The sequence below is a fragment of the Tyto alba genome, unplaced genomic scaffold, assembly GCF_018691265.1.
Source record: "Tyto alba isolate M040663 unplaced genomic scaffold, T.alba_DEE_v4.0 Super-Scaffold_8, whole genome shotgun sequence".
In the NCBI taxonomy this organism is placed as follows: domain Eukaryota; kingdom Metazoa; phylum Chordata; class Aves; order Strigiformes; family Tytonidae; genus Tyto; species Tyto alba.
In genome coordinates this window covers 1,923,316-1,939,794 of record NW_024881329.1, presented here as the reverse complement: position 1 = coordinate 1,939,794, position 16,479 = coordinate 1,923,316, and the positions used below count along the sequence as shown (strand labels likewise).

The 16,479-nt window shown below is 43.1% G+C and overlaps 1 protein-coding gene across 1 annotated transcript in view; it reads right to left on the bottom strand.

Moving 5' to 3' along the window:
- Positions 1-12,331: 12,331 nt before the first annotated feature.
- The window catches only part of LOC104360508 (tetraspanin-4), a 71,862-nt gene continuing 67,714 nt past the window's right edge, over positions 12,332-16,479 (bottom strand). The window contains 1 exon segment of the mRNA XM_033003386.2: positions 12,332-15,335. Coding sequence (XP_032859277.2) covers positions 15,267-15,335 — 69 coding nt within the window. The 3' untranslated portion in view covers positions 12,332-15,266.

The window sequence follows — 16,479 nt, the reverse complement described above, 5'->3', positions numbered from 1 at the left end:
CAGGCCACAGCCAAGTGGGGTCCCTTCCCCACTGACACTGCCGGGGTCTTCTCAGAATTGTCCACTGCAGAGCAATCTGCTGCCAGCGAGTTGGGGCTGCGTGCATGCCGCAGTGAACAGAGCATCCCGCCGTTCCGAGGGAGACCGGGGGGGTGATGGGTCCCTCCCCACCACAGATGAAGGGAAATGGCTTTGCTCGTGGATACGGAGACAGGTGACCCTACAAAGGATAAATGGAAATAGTAACTTGCCTAGCATGCAGTCAGGTGGAGGAATTAACTATTGCAGTAAGTCAGAAAGCCACTGGATCTTTCAAAAGGCCTGAATATTATCCTAGTCATGAAATCACCAATTATACACTTTGAAGGTAGTATAATGGTATTTTAATCTTCCTGCCATTAGCTAAATAGTTGTTAATCCTGTGAGACATCTTCTCTCCACCCTGCACCCCCCAGCCCTAGCATCCGCTAATATTTGAACATTCTTTCCATCACCTTGGTACTTCTGGTGTTTTCTGCATATGACCTGAATAAGCTGGGGGGGGGGGGAAGCCTTGTGCTTTGTAATCTCACTTGCATACACACTTCAGGGGATATACTCCTCTGCTTTGGCAGTGACTGTGTGGTCTCTATGTGTGTGCTGAGCCAAACTGCTGCTCGGTTTTCAATGCCGAGCTGTTTTCTTTGTAAGTGAAAGCACTTTTTTTTTTTCTTTTTTTCTGACATTCAGGCACTGTCGGTGTTCAGGTACCATCGCTGCTTAAAGATTCCACAGGCCACGTTTTGCCACTGATTTGCATGTCTGGAAGCCCGCTTGTTTTCTAGGATTTTTGTTGTTGTTTATAATTAAACCAGAATTTAGCAGTGCAGCTGCAGCTTGATTGCAGCTCTTTAATTAATCTCAAATGAAAACATCATCTTGCTTCATCTCCTGCAGTTGTGTTGACTCTCAGAATGGGAGGAATCAAAAGAAGTAATAATGCCTGTCCCCTGTCCTGCGGAAAATTTAAAACCATTATTTGGAAGGGCAGAGTAGATGGTGGTTTTGAGTGATGAAAAGGAGAACACTTCTGAGGACAAAGCTATGCTGTGAAGTTGTATAGCTGAGCCAGTTTTTATCGATGATGCTACTTCTGTAATAACACCCTTTCTCTTTTTAAGGTATTTCCACTAGGAGCATCAAATAACTCACTTGGGGCTTTTCTGGAGGTAAATGGTTGCATCTGGAAGAATTTACTTCGAATTTCAGAGCAAACCCAAAATAATAAAAGCTCTGCTTAGTGAGAAGCATTCCACAGTGCAGGTGTCAGGCTCTTAGATTTGGGCAGTTTCTTCATGATGATGGGGAGATGTCACCCAGATTGACCATAGCCTCTAACAAAGCAGGAGGATAACAGCATGTCTCACTGCACATGAAAATGTTTTTGAATTTCTGATTGTGTTGGAGTGGTCTGGAAACACAGCCCTGAAAGTGAGCAGCACCTGGTAAGCCTTCAGAGTTTGCTAATGGCATCTCTCTACCCAGTGCTTCTCTTTCACTGGAAAGCTTTGCTTTCCGTCAGACAGTAAAACTTGTGATACTCAGCTGACAGGCAGGATTTTGTAAGTGGCCCCTTGAATTTGCATCACCCTGAGGAAGGATGTTTGCTTTAGTTTCAAAATTATCTGTCCCGATAAATGTCTCATCCTTTTGCTATTACTACTGGAACAGAATAGTTCCAGTTGGAAGGCACCTACAGTGATCATCTGGTCCAGCTGCCTGACCGATGTGGAAAATGTGCATCGGAAGTTATTTAGGAAAGTGAAGATGAGGTTAATTGTTTGCACAAAATTAAAGATCCCTAGGGTGCTGTGTTGAATTGCCTCTAAAAGTACCCCTGGTTTTGAGTCTCCATCATTGGCTGTCCCGCATATATGGTCTATCTCAAAATGGGAAGAAGTGCTAACAGATCTGTCTGCAGGATCTCGGTGTGAGGACTGGTAGGCTTTGGAGAATAGATCCCTTTTATTTCCAGCACTTGGAACTGGTTGGTAAAATGTGCGTTCATAACAATGGCTGTTCTCCACTTAATTTGAACTATTCCCGCTCATTTCTGTCAATGTTAAATTAAACATGAAGAATTAAGAAGGATAAGGAAAGAAATTAAGTTATGATGAGACAGGTCTGCCGTGCTTTATACTAGGGCATGTAGAATTTATGGCAAGGCAAACTTGGCTTTACGAGTTAAGAGAGGGGATTATGAAAGAGTTTATTTAGAAAGAAGCTGAAATGCCTTTTTTTTTATGTCTTGTGGATTGTTCTCCACGTTATCAGAATAATTACTTCCTGTGCTTACATAACACATTATTTTTCTTCAAACTAGTTTGCACCTCCAGTGTTTTGTCCATTAAAATGATGCTGTGTTTTGCTTTTGTTACTTCTGCATAAAGAAGCGTTTCTAAGCATGTATAGTGCGTATTTCTAAAGCCTGTTCTTATAAAATAGGTGTTTGAGTATGGAATAAAGCATGAGCAAACTAAGAGAGTGGACACACAAAAAGAACTGATAAGTGGAAGATCATTTTATTACCAGATCTGCCATTGTTTCAAGGACTAGCCTGTAGGTCTTACAACAGAATCTGAATATTTTTTATTTGTTTTTAAACTAGTCGCTTTGCAGACTTTATGGGCCACTAGTGGAAGAAGGACAAAGGTTCGTAGAGGTCTGGGTAAATGCAGAAACTGCATTCCTCTGGGGTCTTGTGAAGGGCCGTGCTCTGGAGTGATCCAGGACATCTTTAGAAATTTAAATGTGAAATACTGACATTCTTCTAGATAAAAAGCTTGCGGGGGCGGGAAAGAGTACACTGCAGGAGTATATCACTGAACTGAGTTTTGCATATATAAGAGTTAATAGATGGGTTGTGTTTGTGTGAACGATACCAAACGCGGTGATTGTTGTAATCCCCTGTTAATAAAGGGATTGACTTGCAGTACAAAACGATTTACATAATTCTACATGCTGTATTATCCCTTTCAAGGGTTTGGAAGCCTGAAGTGTTTCGAGCCTGCAGTACATCCTTACTTTATTGCAGTACCTGCAGAACTTTTTGTTATGAAATGTTAATTGCGGTCCTAAAACGTGAATAATGAAGTAGGTTGCTTCATACCCCTGGACGTGGAGATACCGTGGGTCAGGGAAACGCGAGGCTGAGCTGCAGCTAAACCTCTAGCCAGATACATCCAAATGGTAACTTTGCATTTTGAGAGCTGACAGTGTCACGGAAAATTTCTGAGATACTGGGTTTGCAGCTACTCTCTCAGGTCCACATGCAGTGTAATGGCAGTGGCCGTGCCCACGTGCCACCCGTGGCGAAGTGCTGTCCCCTAGCCCGGAGCAGGATGGAGTCTCCTTTAGCCTGTGCCAAGGTCGCTGGCTTAAGCATGCTGGAAGAACCCGAGGTGTGTTCTACCTCCCCCCTAAATCCAGTATTCTAGTTTTGATTCATCTCTAGGTTTCCCTGCATACACAGACCTTAAGCTCCTTACGTCTTTCATTTTTTTGGCAGTGTCCAAGTTTTGCCCCTGCGGGTGTAATGCCTGTCTGACCTTCATCTGATATCTGAGCCTGTCCAGAAAGGGAAATTCAAGCTTTTATTTCTGTTTGTAGAGAAGCTGCTGTGCCTCTGATCCCTGGCAGAGCGGTTCCAGCGTGCCAGCCCGCGGGGGAAGGCTGGTGCTCTGCAGGCAGGACCAGATCTGGCTGCAGTAGAAAACTTGGGTTGGAGAGAAGGGCACGGAGAAAGACGACGAAAGAATTATCTAACCTGGGAAGGTCTTAGTTCCTCGGTGTAACAAGCCATGCTCCCCATGAGCTCACAGGGCCACTTGAGGGGCTGGCAGGACTGCTTGCACTACGGATCTTCTATCTGAGGGGCAAGTGGGGCTTCAGCACCCGTCTGCGTACTCCCTGGCCCCTTTTCCTGGGAGGGGACCCTCATTTGCTGCTCGCTGTCCGTCTGTCTTACTGTTGGGTCCAGTGGAATGCCTTAACAGTATGAAAAGCTAAAAAGTCGCAGCTAAAAGCTCTCCTGGTTTCCCCCGCCCCACCTGAAGCGAATCAGCTGAAATACAAGAGGAAACTAATCCTTCTGACTAGATGCCCCCCCCCCTTTTCTGTTACGTAGAAAATGATTTTTCAGAGAATTTTGTATTGGATACGTATCCAGTTAATGCGTTTTTAAGCAAAAGCTCTATTGGCTGAATGCTTTTAAATATAATGTAATAGAAAGTAGCAGAGATCAAATACCAGTTGTGCTGCTGGTCCTGCTGCCTTTAACCAGCTGTTTATCTGTCTGTCTCTACCTGTAGTGTTTCCCATCAGCATTATCAGAGTAGTGTGAAACCTGCCATGAACATCTTTCTGATTGCTAAGCTGGCATTTCAAGGCAGGAGAAAAGTGAGCTTTTGTCCTTCAGAGCTAAGCCTGGGAATTCTGGATCTAGACAAGTGAGGGAGAATGACTGCTGGGACACATGGGCTGCTTGAAAATAAATGGATTTATTACACAATTCTGCTAGCGTGAGGACATTTGCCTTTAATACCACCGTGTGTGTATACTTTTTTTTTTTAGCGGGAAAATGTTTATCTTTTGTGCGCTGTTTAGGATTTCTTAGTCCTACAGAAGTACTTAAGATTAAGACCTTAATATTTAATAAGCTCTCTATTGTTAGAGAGCGAGTGAGCCTGCCAGTGTGAGATTGGGCTGGCAGCTCAGTGGATTAATGGAAACATAGAGCTGGATTTAAAAGCCCTGAATGATAATCTTTAAATATGCTTAGGCATTGTGATTGTGCAGCTTCCCTGGGGAATCATCATATTCTCTGCTTCAGAAATTGCACTGAAGACATAACTGAAACCACAGCACAACCTTGCCTGCTGGCAAATCTACTTACATTCCTGGGGCTTAAATTCCTTCTGTGTACAACTGTGCGCCCAGACTGTCATTCCTTGTGGGTTTTCACTTATTGTATTTGCCACAGGAACAATTTTACACAAACCTGAAAAACAAGAGTTGCAGAGCTGAGCAACTTTCCTACCTGAACAGAGATCTCGCTTAGGCTTTCAAATAAGCAAATGTTGCTATTTGAAAATACCGAAGTGAAAATTATGTTGAGGCTTGTGGTATGTGCTCTCAGGAAGGTAGCCAGAGGAAATTTGAACAAGACTGGATGCCTGACTCTCCCTTTTTTTTCTTCCTTTTTTTTAAAGCTCCTGTCTGAAATACTGTGGTGCTTCTGGTTCATGTAACCCATTTCAATAGGGCTTCATCCTCTGATAAGAGATCTGAGTAGTCCCACTGCAGTGATAGTGTAAACACAATGTGATGCATTCCGGGATGTCTTCAGACAAATTGAAAGGCTTGAGAAATGTTTTCTTTATAGGAGATAGCTTTTTCTTAATTATACAAGAACTTACCAGTCTGAAAGGTGTTTGGACTTAGGGTTGCTTTACTTATGTACACATTTCTGGGGATTATCTCAATTTCAATTTAATTTGCCACTTCATGCTGTAAAGCTCTCAGGGAATCTTTAATTTTCAGTGAGAGCTCACTAAATTAAAATGAAAATGAAATAAGCTTGCATCATCAGCACTGAGAATGGCAGCGTTGTCCTGAATTCCGGTGTGTACTTCAGCAGAGCTGCCTGTGCAAATAAGGCACCAGGGCACTCGGTTGGTCAGTACTAGATCTGATTGTGTAGCTGAACACCTCTACGCTCCCTGTCATTGCAGGGATGTTAAGAAAGCTTTTTAACTTGCAGGACACTGTGCTCCACGTGGCCAGTGACACAGCAGCTGTGACACGCTGAATTCTTTTAAATGTCACGGATCTCAGCAGTTTTCAGTGATGTTTAAATTGCATATAAATTCACTGCTCCCTGGATTGATCTCCTGCGAGTCTGGAAGTACTGAAGGTTGGAGGGTATATGAGAAACCAGCGTCTGCACCCCTTGTAACTGTTTTCATCATCTGAATATTCCAGTGTCCTTCAGCAGCTCTGTGAACTTGCACCTAGGAGGGGGGAGTAGATGGGATTGCAGTCTGAAGAGGCCAGGAAAGCAGTCGGGGCAGGATCAAGGTAAAAAAGGTAAACAAAACTGCACTGAACATGTATATGCATACCTTCAACCTTCTGTAAGCTAGCTGGGTTGGTGACTTTCCCCCCTTCCTGGCAACAGCATCAGCTGCAGTGCCTCTGCTAGCGAGTCACCTGCGCGACTGCCGGGGGGGGGGGGGGGGGGGGGCAAGGTGAAGACTATCAAAAGGATGGATGGGTCACCCCCGGCCGCGGTACCAGTAGGGCATCACAGCTTTTGTCCTGCAGATCTGAATCACTATAGAGAAGGACTGCTTTAGTCCCAAAGCTGAGAGAACCACCATCTACACAAGGCTCAAAAACCCCCACATCTGCTAAATCACGGGGACTAGGAGAAACCGTTTATAGAGAGGCTTTATACACGCTGCAGCCCCGATTCAGTTCTGGGAGAGTCCTTCTGAAAGAACTCTGTGTCTGTAGGGAATGAGCTGACCATGTATTTCACGGAATATTGCTCTGATTTTGTACCTTACAGCAGGGAAAAACAGTCTGCCCAGGTGCAGAGTGTTGTCTGTCCGGGTCTCTTGTCCATTTCCAACCTTCTCCTGTATTTTTCATCTATGTTTTTTCATACCTGACACTTCTAGTTTCCCTTTACCCTCTTCACCTTTCCTGGTGCAGAAGTCTGGATAAACTGGAGTCCTGTGTCATCCATAGCAAAGATTGCTTGCATTGGAATATTCTAGTTCTGACAACATACACACATAGATTTTTGAATGTACATTAACTCTTGATTCCAACAAGAACAAGAGAGTGTGATTTGCAGCAAGCTTTTAATTGTGCCAGTTTTTCATGTGATAATTCTTCTTCTAAACCTTCAAGCACTTATTTCAAAGGACCTTTTGATAATGAGGACTGTATTGTGTCAGGGTAACCAGCTGTGTTGCGCAGTTAGAAATAAGAAGGTGTTTAATAGGGAAGAACTTTAATGCACGAACTTCACAGAAGAAGATTTAAAACTTCAATTTTTATTAGCACCAAATATCAAGCAAGTTCCATGACAACAAGCTGTACTTCCAAGCTGGTGAGTTATTTTGTTTAGGGAAGGTGAGTTGATAATTATATGACACATCAATTCAGTCTGTGTACTCTCTTGTGTTTGCATTTGCAAATTCATAGTTCCATTTGTGCACAGGTCCAACTTTCTTGTTCTTCCCCCAAAAGTAGGAGTATTTTCAGCTATGAGGTTTTGTTCTTGTGAGACCAAGTAGCATAACTTTTAGCTGCTCACCAAGGAGAACAGTCGAAGCACCTCTGCCTTCTGGGGAGGAATATTCCTGTTTCTCGAGTGTACTTGTGTGTCCGGTTCCTGCAGCTGAGCTCACAGGGTGAGGAATTTTCCCAAATAGCTTCACTGGCAGGTCCACGCAGCCTCCCTGTTCAACTAAAGCCGAGGTGACTTCAAATGAAATCGGCACAGGTGCAAAGGCAGTGGCTGTGGCGGGGGCAGAGGGCTGTGTGGTGCTCTGAGGGTTCTAAAGAAGCTTTTAGTGACTCCGACTGGGATGAGCGATCTGGGACAGGCTCACAGGGTTCCAAGCAAGCACTAGAAGCAGCACCATGGGGAAGTGCTCTTTTCCTGGAGCACTTGCAAACACTTCATCTTAATTGAATTTGTAAACAGCTTTAAATCCCTTGGTGGGGGAGGGTTCAATTCCTTGAGAAATTAGAGCCTGAAAATGAGAAAACTGAGAATTGCCTCCTCCCCCCCCCCCCCCCCCCCCCCTTTTTTTTTTCTGGTAGATGTTATCTTGGACAGTTGGGCTGCCACAGTCCCCTCCTTAGTGTGTGGATGCGTGTGAGCATTTCAAAAGAACAGAAATGGCAACATTTCTAGGTTGAGGCATTTTTTTAAGCTCTGTATTCTGGGTGCCTATTATCCAAGCTGAGAAAGTATATCAGAATCAGTTAATTGTATCTGTGCAGGATACAGCAACACCCAACAAGTTTTCAAGGTAAATTGGGTGGAGAAAAAAAAAAAAAAAAAGGAAGAAAATAATCCCTGCAGCATTAGTCTCTCTAGAGATTGCTGAACAGCTAGTGACAGTTCTGCTCGATAGCAGTGCTGAGCTAGCCGTTTGCAGGCTTGCACTGGGGAACTGAGCAGGCCGAGAACAATTCTGATTTAGGCACTAGTTAGGTCCATAACCAGGCTGACATGAATTACTTGGTTACAGTACTCACTTTGCCACGTAGAGACTGTGGTCTCCTAACTCAATGTCAAACCTGAACTTCATAAAGCCCTGTCAGATGTCTGTCCTTGGGCACTTCAAAGTTATAAGATAGAACGAAGACCGGGGCCTTCGTTAACCAGGTGTCCCCGTGTGCAGAACAGCAGATTTAAATGGTAATAGTTGAGGTGGAAGGGCTGGAGCAGCCATGGGCTTAAGCTTTAGAGCCTAGAAAAGGTATTTGTGGAGGAGGGAGATGATGAGGTGCATCTGAATAGACTTTCACAAACCAGTTCCTGAAATCCCTTTATTCCTAGAGTAATTTTTAGTATCTTCAGGATGAATGCTTTATACTTGAAACCCTGGTTGTTGTCCATATGGAAAAATAAACAAGCAATATGCATTAACAGTTGTTTTTAATGCTATACTGTTTTATATAGATTTAGTTATATACAGTTGTATATTTTATTTTGTTGACTGTGATTTGAACCATATTCTGTAGTAACAGTGCTGTGGGAACATAAGGGGAGGTTTATAGTGGAGGATGATCCCATCCTTTCAAGTTATTTTTGTAACCACAGGTACAGGGGAGTCTCTATTAAGCAATTCTGTAGTAACAAAATATTCTGCCTAAACAATTTCTGCATAAAAGATCCCAGGGAGTTGCTTGAGAAACCAGTTTAACTGATCCTCCATTTCTTCATTAAAAAAAGGTGCTTTGCAAGATGACATACAGGCCCTCCGTGTAGCGGTCTAGCAGGCACTGGTGTAGATTTGTAGTGAATGCTTTCTGGCTGTTGGAAGGAGGAATGTAAAGTAAGCTGTTCTTCCCAGTCAACAAACACCACAATTTCTAGTGAACAGAACAAGGTACAGACATAGGATGGGGGGGAGGGGAGGGGAGCAAGGCCTCCGATAAAATGACCTACCTGGGCAACCGATGGGATTTCAGAAAAACAGCCTTTCAAACTGCACTTGCTAGGTCAGTTAATAACGACGGGTTCTTTATTTGTTTGGGGCTTTTAACAGACGGGAAGGTAAGAAGCACAGGGCTCTGTATTTTGCACTTCTGATGTGTCAAGACAAAACTTTCACAGGCTTCCCTTAAGTCTCTTTAAAAATTATTGCACGCGGACAAAGCGCTTTGTATTACACAGCCAGCATACTCAGCTAAGCCTGCTATTTCCAGGTTGTGTTAAGTACACTTGAGCAGAATAGCAGGATGTCAGCTGATGTACGAGGCTAGCTGATTAAAATAGGAACACCTCTGTCTGTGCCAATATGTAGTTCAAAAAGCAAAGACAACTGAGCTAGGATGGCTGCTGGGGCAAGGTACGCTGGGCTGAGTTTTCTGAAACAATGGGATCTTGAAAATCAATAGTGTACTCTATTACCCGGGTTTAAGCTTTAGTGGACAGACAAATTAGGCTCTAAATGTAATGCAGCTGCTCTGTGCCCATATATTTCTGTAAGAATCATTAACTTGGCATTCCTGAATTATAGAACTAATGCTGAATAAATGGAATTGAAAGGCAACACGTTAAAATACGTGTAAGAAGGGTTCTTGGAACTGCTTCCAGCCTGATGAAATTGTGAAATTCACTGCTACAATGTAAGACTGAAGCGTAAAGTTTCACAAAGTCAGAAAGGGATTTAAGACGGGTGTGGCTAATGCGACCATCTGGTGGTACACTTAATGGGATGAAGAAAATTCAATATAAGCATGCCTGCTGAACTGAGGGAGTTGCACGGAACTGCAGCCCGATGTTGGGGTTATGCTTTATGAGGTTTCCTGCAACGACCTCCAAAACCTTTGGGTCTCGGTTTCCCTCTGCAGTAGCGTGGGGGGGGGGAGGGGGGGTGGTCCGCGTGCCCGCAGGGTCACTTGCACAGCGCCGTGGAGGGTGCAAGAATTGGGATGTACTGAGAGGTCCTGAACGTACTGGCAGGGTATGGGACAAGGCAGCGTTCGACACGACTTCAGACCAGGTGCCTGGCTAACCACGCCTTTTCCTAATCTGACATAGTAAGAATTCTTAGTTCTTCCATTTTAACACAGCCTGGTGTTAATTTTCTAGTTTTTTCATACGTAATTTTTGAATCTAAGAAACTACTTCAGAAAAAGAGAAGTCCTTTTGTTTCAAAATTATCACTAACAGAAAAGTTCTAAACAGAAAATATTTGGTTTTGGATAGAAGCATTTTGTTACATGGTAAACCTGATCTCCCGGTATTTTTTGAATTGTTACCGACTAACACATAATTTCAGGCTGCCCTTAGTGGGAGACATAAAGGGGTGCAAATTTTACCTGGGAATGAGTAAGCCATCCACTTAATAATTTAAAAAAAAAATCTGTAAGGAAGGATAGGTCAAATCAAAAATATGTAACGAGAATTGATTGATCAAGTATGCTGTGCATCTTTTTTTATTGCATACACTGTGTGTGTGCACTTGCACGCACATCTTTGGGTATGTGTCCAGTCTCTGTAGAGCTCGTAGCGTAGTTGATTATAAAGAATACAAAAGACATTCCGTTGTAAACTTTAAAGAATATTTAATAACTTTTAAAAAATAAAAAGTATATTTTAAATTTTGTTCTTTATATGAATGCACAAAAATGTATCATTGTAGCTGCAGCGACAAAATCCAAAGAACTGAGGAGGAGACCTGCCCGCTGTGGTAAGAGACCGGTGACAATCTGGGAGAATTCACAACGGAATCCCAACAAAATTTCCCCTGGCGAAGCCCGACTTGCTTTCTTACTGTGAGGCGTCTAACCCGGTATCTGTGAGGACCATCCGCACCTAGCCAAAGACCTCGCAGACAGAGTTACTGAAGAGTCTGGCGTTAAAATAAATGCCACGCTCAGCTGCTGGTTTGTGTTGCTCCCCTTCGGGGCCAGGCTTCTCGCACAGCAGCGACACTAAGGGGGGCGGGCGGGGCACCGTGCCACCCCCCAAAGCGGTCTGAGAGGTACAGCCGCCACGCTGCTGATGCGAGAGAAAGTATTTTTACAGCTGCTGTTGTACAGTTCCTTCCTCTCCACGTGATAAATCATATAATGCTGCATTCAATTGGTAATTATTAAATGGAAGAATAAACCTTTACGAGTTTAGATTGTTTGAGGGGGAGGAACAAAGAAGTATTCATAGAACAGAAACTGGAGTGAATTTCAGCAACTGTGATAAGACGCGGAGCTAAATAATTCTATTGTACAAGCAATAAGATTTGGCTGCTACTGACAGTTACTTTACAGGAAAATAAACCATATTCTATTAAATATATATATATGTATCTATATTATTATAATCGTGAAGATGGACAGCCAGAATTATATTGAACTGAATCTAAAAGCTAAGTCCTGATGCTGCTGAATTCAGCGCTGCACCCTGGGCCTTCACATCTTGCTATTAAGCAGAAAGAGCAACGAGTATAAATTCAGAGGGCTCTCCTTCAGTGTCTTTATTGCCTTTGGTTCTGCCTTTAATCTAAACGTATCAAGTCCTCCTTCATGTTTAAAGATAAGTGACAACAATATAAAAGACTTTACCAGAAGTGAGAAAACACTAATGGAAGCAATTGGAATGACTTCTGTGTTGCTCTGCATACGTATGGTACAAGCAGCCTTTTAAATGGGTGTTATGTACTACAGGGTATTTATTTATAATCAACCCGTTCAACATGGAGGCTTATGCATAATATGGAACTATTTATCTTTGGGGTTTTAAAAAAAGATTTTGCTGTTACATATCACAAAATATTCTGACCTTGTCAGCAGAGAAAGGATGCAATCTTTTTAAAAAGAAAATATGGTAAGTTGTTACATGCAGTACGTTCAGAGGTTTGAAATTGGATTGTGCTGGTAATGCTTTAAGCACCGTAACATCTGTTTGGCCTGTGTGAAGAGAGTTAATAACATCAGATACAGGAAATAGTCCAGTTCAAATTATAAACAAGTTGCAGTAGCATCTCAGTTTCAGTTGGCAGTGTAAGGGTGGTTTTTAAAAATAGAATTATTAGCAGCAATGTGTGGTCTGTTTTTTGTTGTTTTGTTTTTTTTTTTTTTTTCTCTTTCTTTCTTTCCTCCTTTTCAGCAGTGCCATATGTTTCTGTTGCAGTGACTGGGATTTACAAAGTGACTGTTGCTTATACTCCCTACAGCTACATGTTTTTGAAAACTGAGGCAGTTTATCTTGTTGTAAAGCCACCTAAACTGTGGAACATGATCAGACATCACACTTTGTGGGTCCTTGTCTTCAGTCTGTCTCTGTCTCTCACTCTGGTCTGTAGGTTTAGGTGAAGTCTAGCAGTCTTCTCTCAGAGACCAGCACATATTAGCGGGAGACTCACAGGAGGAGGGTTTGAGCTCTCCTCTCCCTCCGCCAGCACCAGGCAAACTGATGAGAGTTGCCTTCTGGGGGAGCTCTGTTGCACAACAGTTTGCTCTTACCAACTGAGCCATCAGCAGCCTGCTGTCTCGGTGTTAATTTTTAATGGCAGGGATCACTACAAATAGACTTGTCTACCTTTTATCTTTCTTAAAAAATCAATGTTTTATTAAGCTATTCACCACTCGTATGCTCCTTTTCAGTGCTGGAATCTCTGAGCTGTCAGCAGGAGCACCTGTGTGTACAAACTATATGCCATGGCATGATTGTAATGCCAAGAGTAAGTCTCATGCTTGGGGTGTGGGCTACTCACTCCGTTACTCCACTCTGTCTTGGGTTGAGGTCAGTCTGTTCACTTTTGTCGAGACTTGTTAGCCAGTAAGATGCGTCAGTGATGGTGAGTGATTGGGGAGCCACATAAAATGCACACAAGTAATGCTTTACTGTCAACTTCGCCTGCACAGCTAAATGCTACTGAGGTTGATGCATAAAGGTGGGGGGCAAGATTCCATCAGGTATTTGCTCTTTCACACACCAGACTGTCCTAAGCACTTCCCTGTGGAGTAGTTTTGGGCCTGAGGGTGAGAAGAGTGCAGGAAGTCAGCAAAGAGGGGAAAAAAAAAAAAAACCAATCTAAAACCTAAGCTGTGAGAGTAGTATTTGTCAATGGTGCAGGACCAGAAAAGGGTTGGTTACTTACAGGTGTTAAGGAGCTTGTTCAATAGGCTGTGGGTTGGTGAGTCCAGCTTTAACTGCTGGAAATTGCCTTAAAATCCAAGTAAGCAACATTTCACTCGCGGCTGAGACCTGCTGTTGTAAGTGGTAAAGGTACAGGGAAGCTTTTTTTTTGCCTGAACTTGATGTGTGCTGCTTAGTCTGTCACAGTAGGAACGGCTGCCTCCAGCTGGGGGGGGAAACAGGGCAGGGTGGTGGGTTGTACCTCTGGGCTGCTGGCAGCAGCCGAGGCCCTCGGGGCCTGTTTGCCTGTCCCCAGCTGTGCCCTTTCCCTGGGCTGCTTCTGCTTCTCCCTCTCACCTGCGCGTTTTCTGGGGCCGCTTGCTGATAGGGAATTGTTTGTTTGAAGGATGGGAAACACCTGAATCTTAACTTCGTTACTAGAAGGTGCGCACAGAGGGGTACTAGGTGAATTACTCCATTTACCAGTGCAGGGTGGGGAAATGGGACAAGTGGTGGCTGTTTTCTGGCTAAGGAAAGTTATGATTTTGATTTCTGCAAATTCCAGAAAGTGTGGGGCGTATTATAGCCAACAGCCAGGTGGAGGAACACTGAACTGAGAGGTGACTCCAGTTCTAACAAAGACCGATGTGTCTTGGCTGTTGTAAGCATGCAGCAGAAAGAAGAAAAAAACCAAACAACTAAGCATAAACATCCAAAGTCTTAATAACTCTCTGAAAAATGAGCAGTGTGCAAAAGATTTTTCCTCAGCAAGGCAAACTCTTATCATACCTGCAGATGATGCTATCCCAAAGTAAATTAATGAAATGGTGACATTCAGGGAAGGAACAGCTGACAGCTTTGTATGGATCTTCAAGTGTGGAAATGAGTGGTATTTTTTGGCAGACTAACTTGAAACAGGGATGATAAAAAAATAAAACCATAGTAGAATGACAGCAAGAGCCCACTCACAGGTTGTTTACTGAAATGAAGATACAGCTGAAAGTAATTACTTGTTTCCCAGAGGTATAAGTGATAGTGCCTTCTACAAGAAATCATACTCGGTTATTTCAGTTGGAATGTAAAATGGAATAGAAAGGTTCCCTCTTTCTGAGGTTAGATGCTGGGCAGTTTCACCTCCTTTCAGAACAGCATGTGGCTATGAATGTAATATATATTACATATACAGTAAACCATCTATATGCCCCTGGCGATTAATAAGTGAGACAATGTCCAATATTGTTTTCCCTTAACAGCCAGATCTCACTGTACAGATTCTGATTAAAAGCCTGACTTTGCAGCACATAGGATTAAAAATACTCCTTTAAAATAACAGATTTCTGCAGATGATCCTTTCCTGGCTACAAAATCATCTTGAGACACTTGGAGGCAGGGCTGCTTGATCTTGCTGTTTAGCTGTGTGCAAACCATAGTAAAATTACAATTGCATTTAGTGCTAGCTACTCTGTAACTTCTTTCCATGCTGAAGGCTACTCATTTTCTGTGCCCTCTCTTCTAGACCATGAAATGCAGGAAGGCGACCTGGCAGGTTTGGCAGAGGTTGCCTCAGTAGAATCTTTTTCCTAAGGTCGGTTTGCAGATCAGCCCCTTTTGCCTTTGCCACAGGCCATGGAAGAGGAACCACTGCTCTTTGGAGGTTTTCTTCTGTTGAAAGACAAGGCTGCTTCTTACCTGTGCCAGTTCAAGTACTGACTTTTTCTTTTTTTTTTCCTCCTTCAGTAAAGTGGGGTGATTCACAAAATCTTCAGAAAGATAGCATTATACACAGTTTATAGTACAAAGGGGGGGAGAAAAAAAAAAAAAGTCAGATGAATGAGCATGAAGGAGATTTCTCCTGTGTCCTTTGGAGGAGGAGCAGAAAGATTGGGAATGGTGTCTATGCACAGTAGGTGTCTGCCTTGACTACCTGACAATACATGGTCATTGCAAAGGTGAGTCCGAGAATCTAAGAGGAAAAAAAAAAAAAAAAATACAGTTGTTTTTCAGTAAGTAAAAAAAAAAACCAAAACAAAACCTATTTATTGAAACAAAAAAAAAAGATAAAAGCATGCTTACACCGGTTTTGTTCACACACAGGAAGACACACCACATACTGCTTTTCCTGCTGGTTCATGTCCTTGTTCTGTTCCTAGTTTCTGTCTGCCTGTTGTCCTTACCTGTATTGCTGTTTTACAGAATGAACAGTGAGAGCACGGGAGAGTTGATTTCTCCACAAAAAGCGGCCACCCAGGTACTGGGCAAGAGGTATATTTGAAAAGAAATGTCGGGGTGTCTTTTGCTTGACAATATTTTATAGTGGCAAGCCAGAGCTGTGGGGCTCTGTGGTTATTTCCGTAGCTATAGCTTTGAAAGGCAATCATGTTCATCCCTGACCCAAAGGATGCCAGGCTTTACTTTGCTGTACTTCACTTTTCCAAGCGCATGTGTGCACAGGTCCCTGCGGGGGAATCGCTGGAGACTGTCCATGCATTAATCATAACCATCAGTGCCTCATCAACAATGGATGTGCCTTCTACTCCGCCTATTTGAGCGAGCAGCAGGGAGGTGGGGGTTCTTCTCCCAGCCCAACTCCTGCCCTGCTGTGCCGCCTCTGATAGATTACTTCATCAGAAAAGGGGAGGGGGAACAGGGTCTTATCTTCCTTCCAGTTGTAGTACACTCATATAAGTACTTCGTGGTGGTTACTAATCCTTTGCAACACCACTGTAAGAGGTGTGCCAGGTAGATATTTTTTGTATGAATTCTATGTTAAGCACTTAATTTGACCACTTACTCTTTACATAAACAGTAATTCCTTTTCATGAGTATTTCAAAAGAGTACATGAATAACACGCTTACTACTTTATTTATAGAGGAAAAAAAAAATGGTTATAAAGCTGTTACCTTCTTCCTTTGCCGTTCTTCCACAGTGCAATAAGATTGTTAGGCTTTAGTGTGCTGTTTTACAGTAAGCACAGGCCCTTTGGAAGTATCCCCGTACTTCCAGCAAAGGAACACCTTCGGGGGCAGCTGCACACCAAAACCTCGGTGGCTGGATTGGGTTTATAATTTCAAGCATGCATGAGTGAAAAAGACTCTTCTGCCACGTG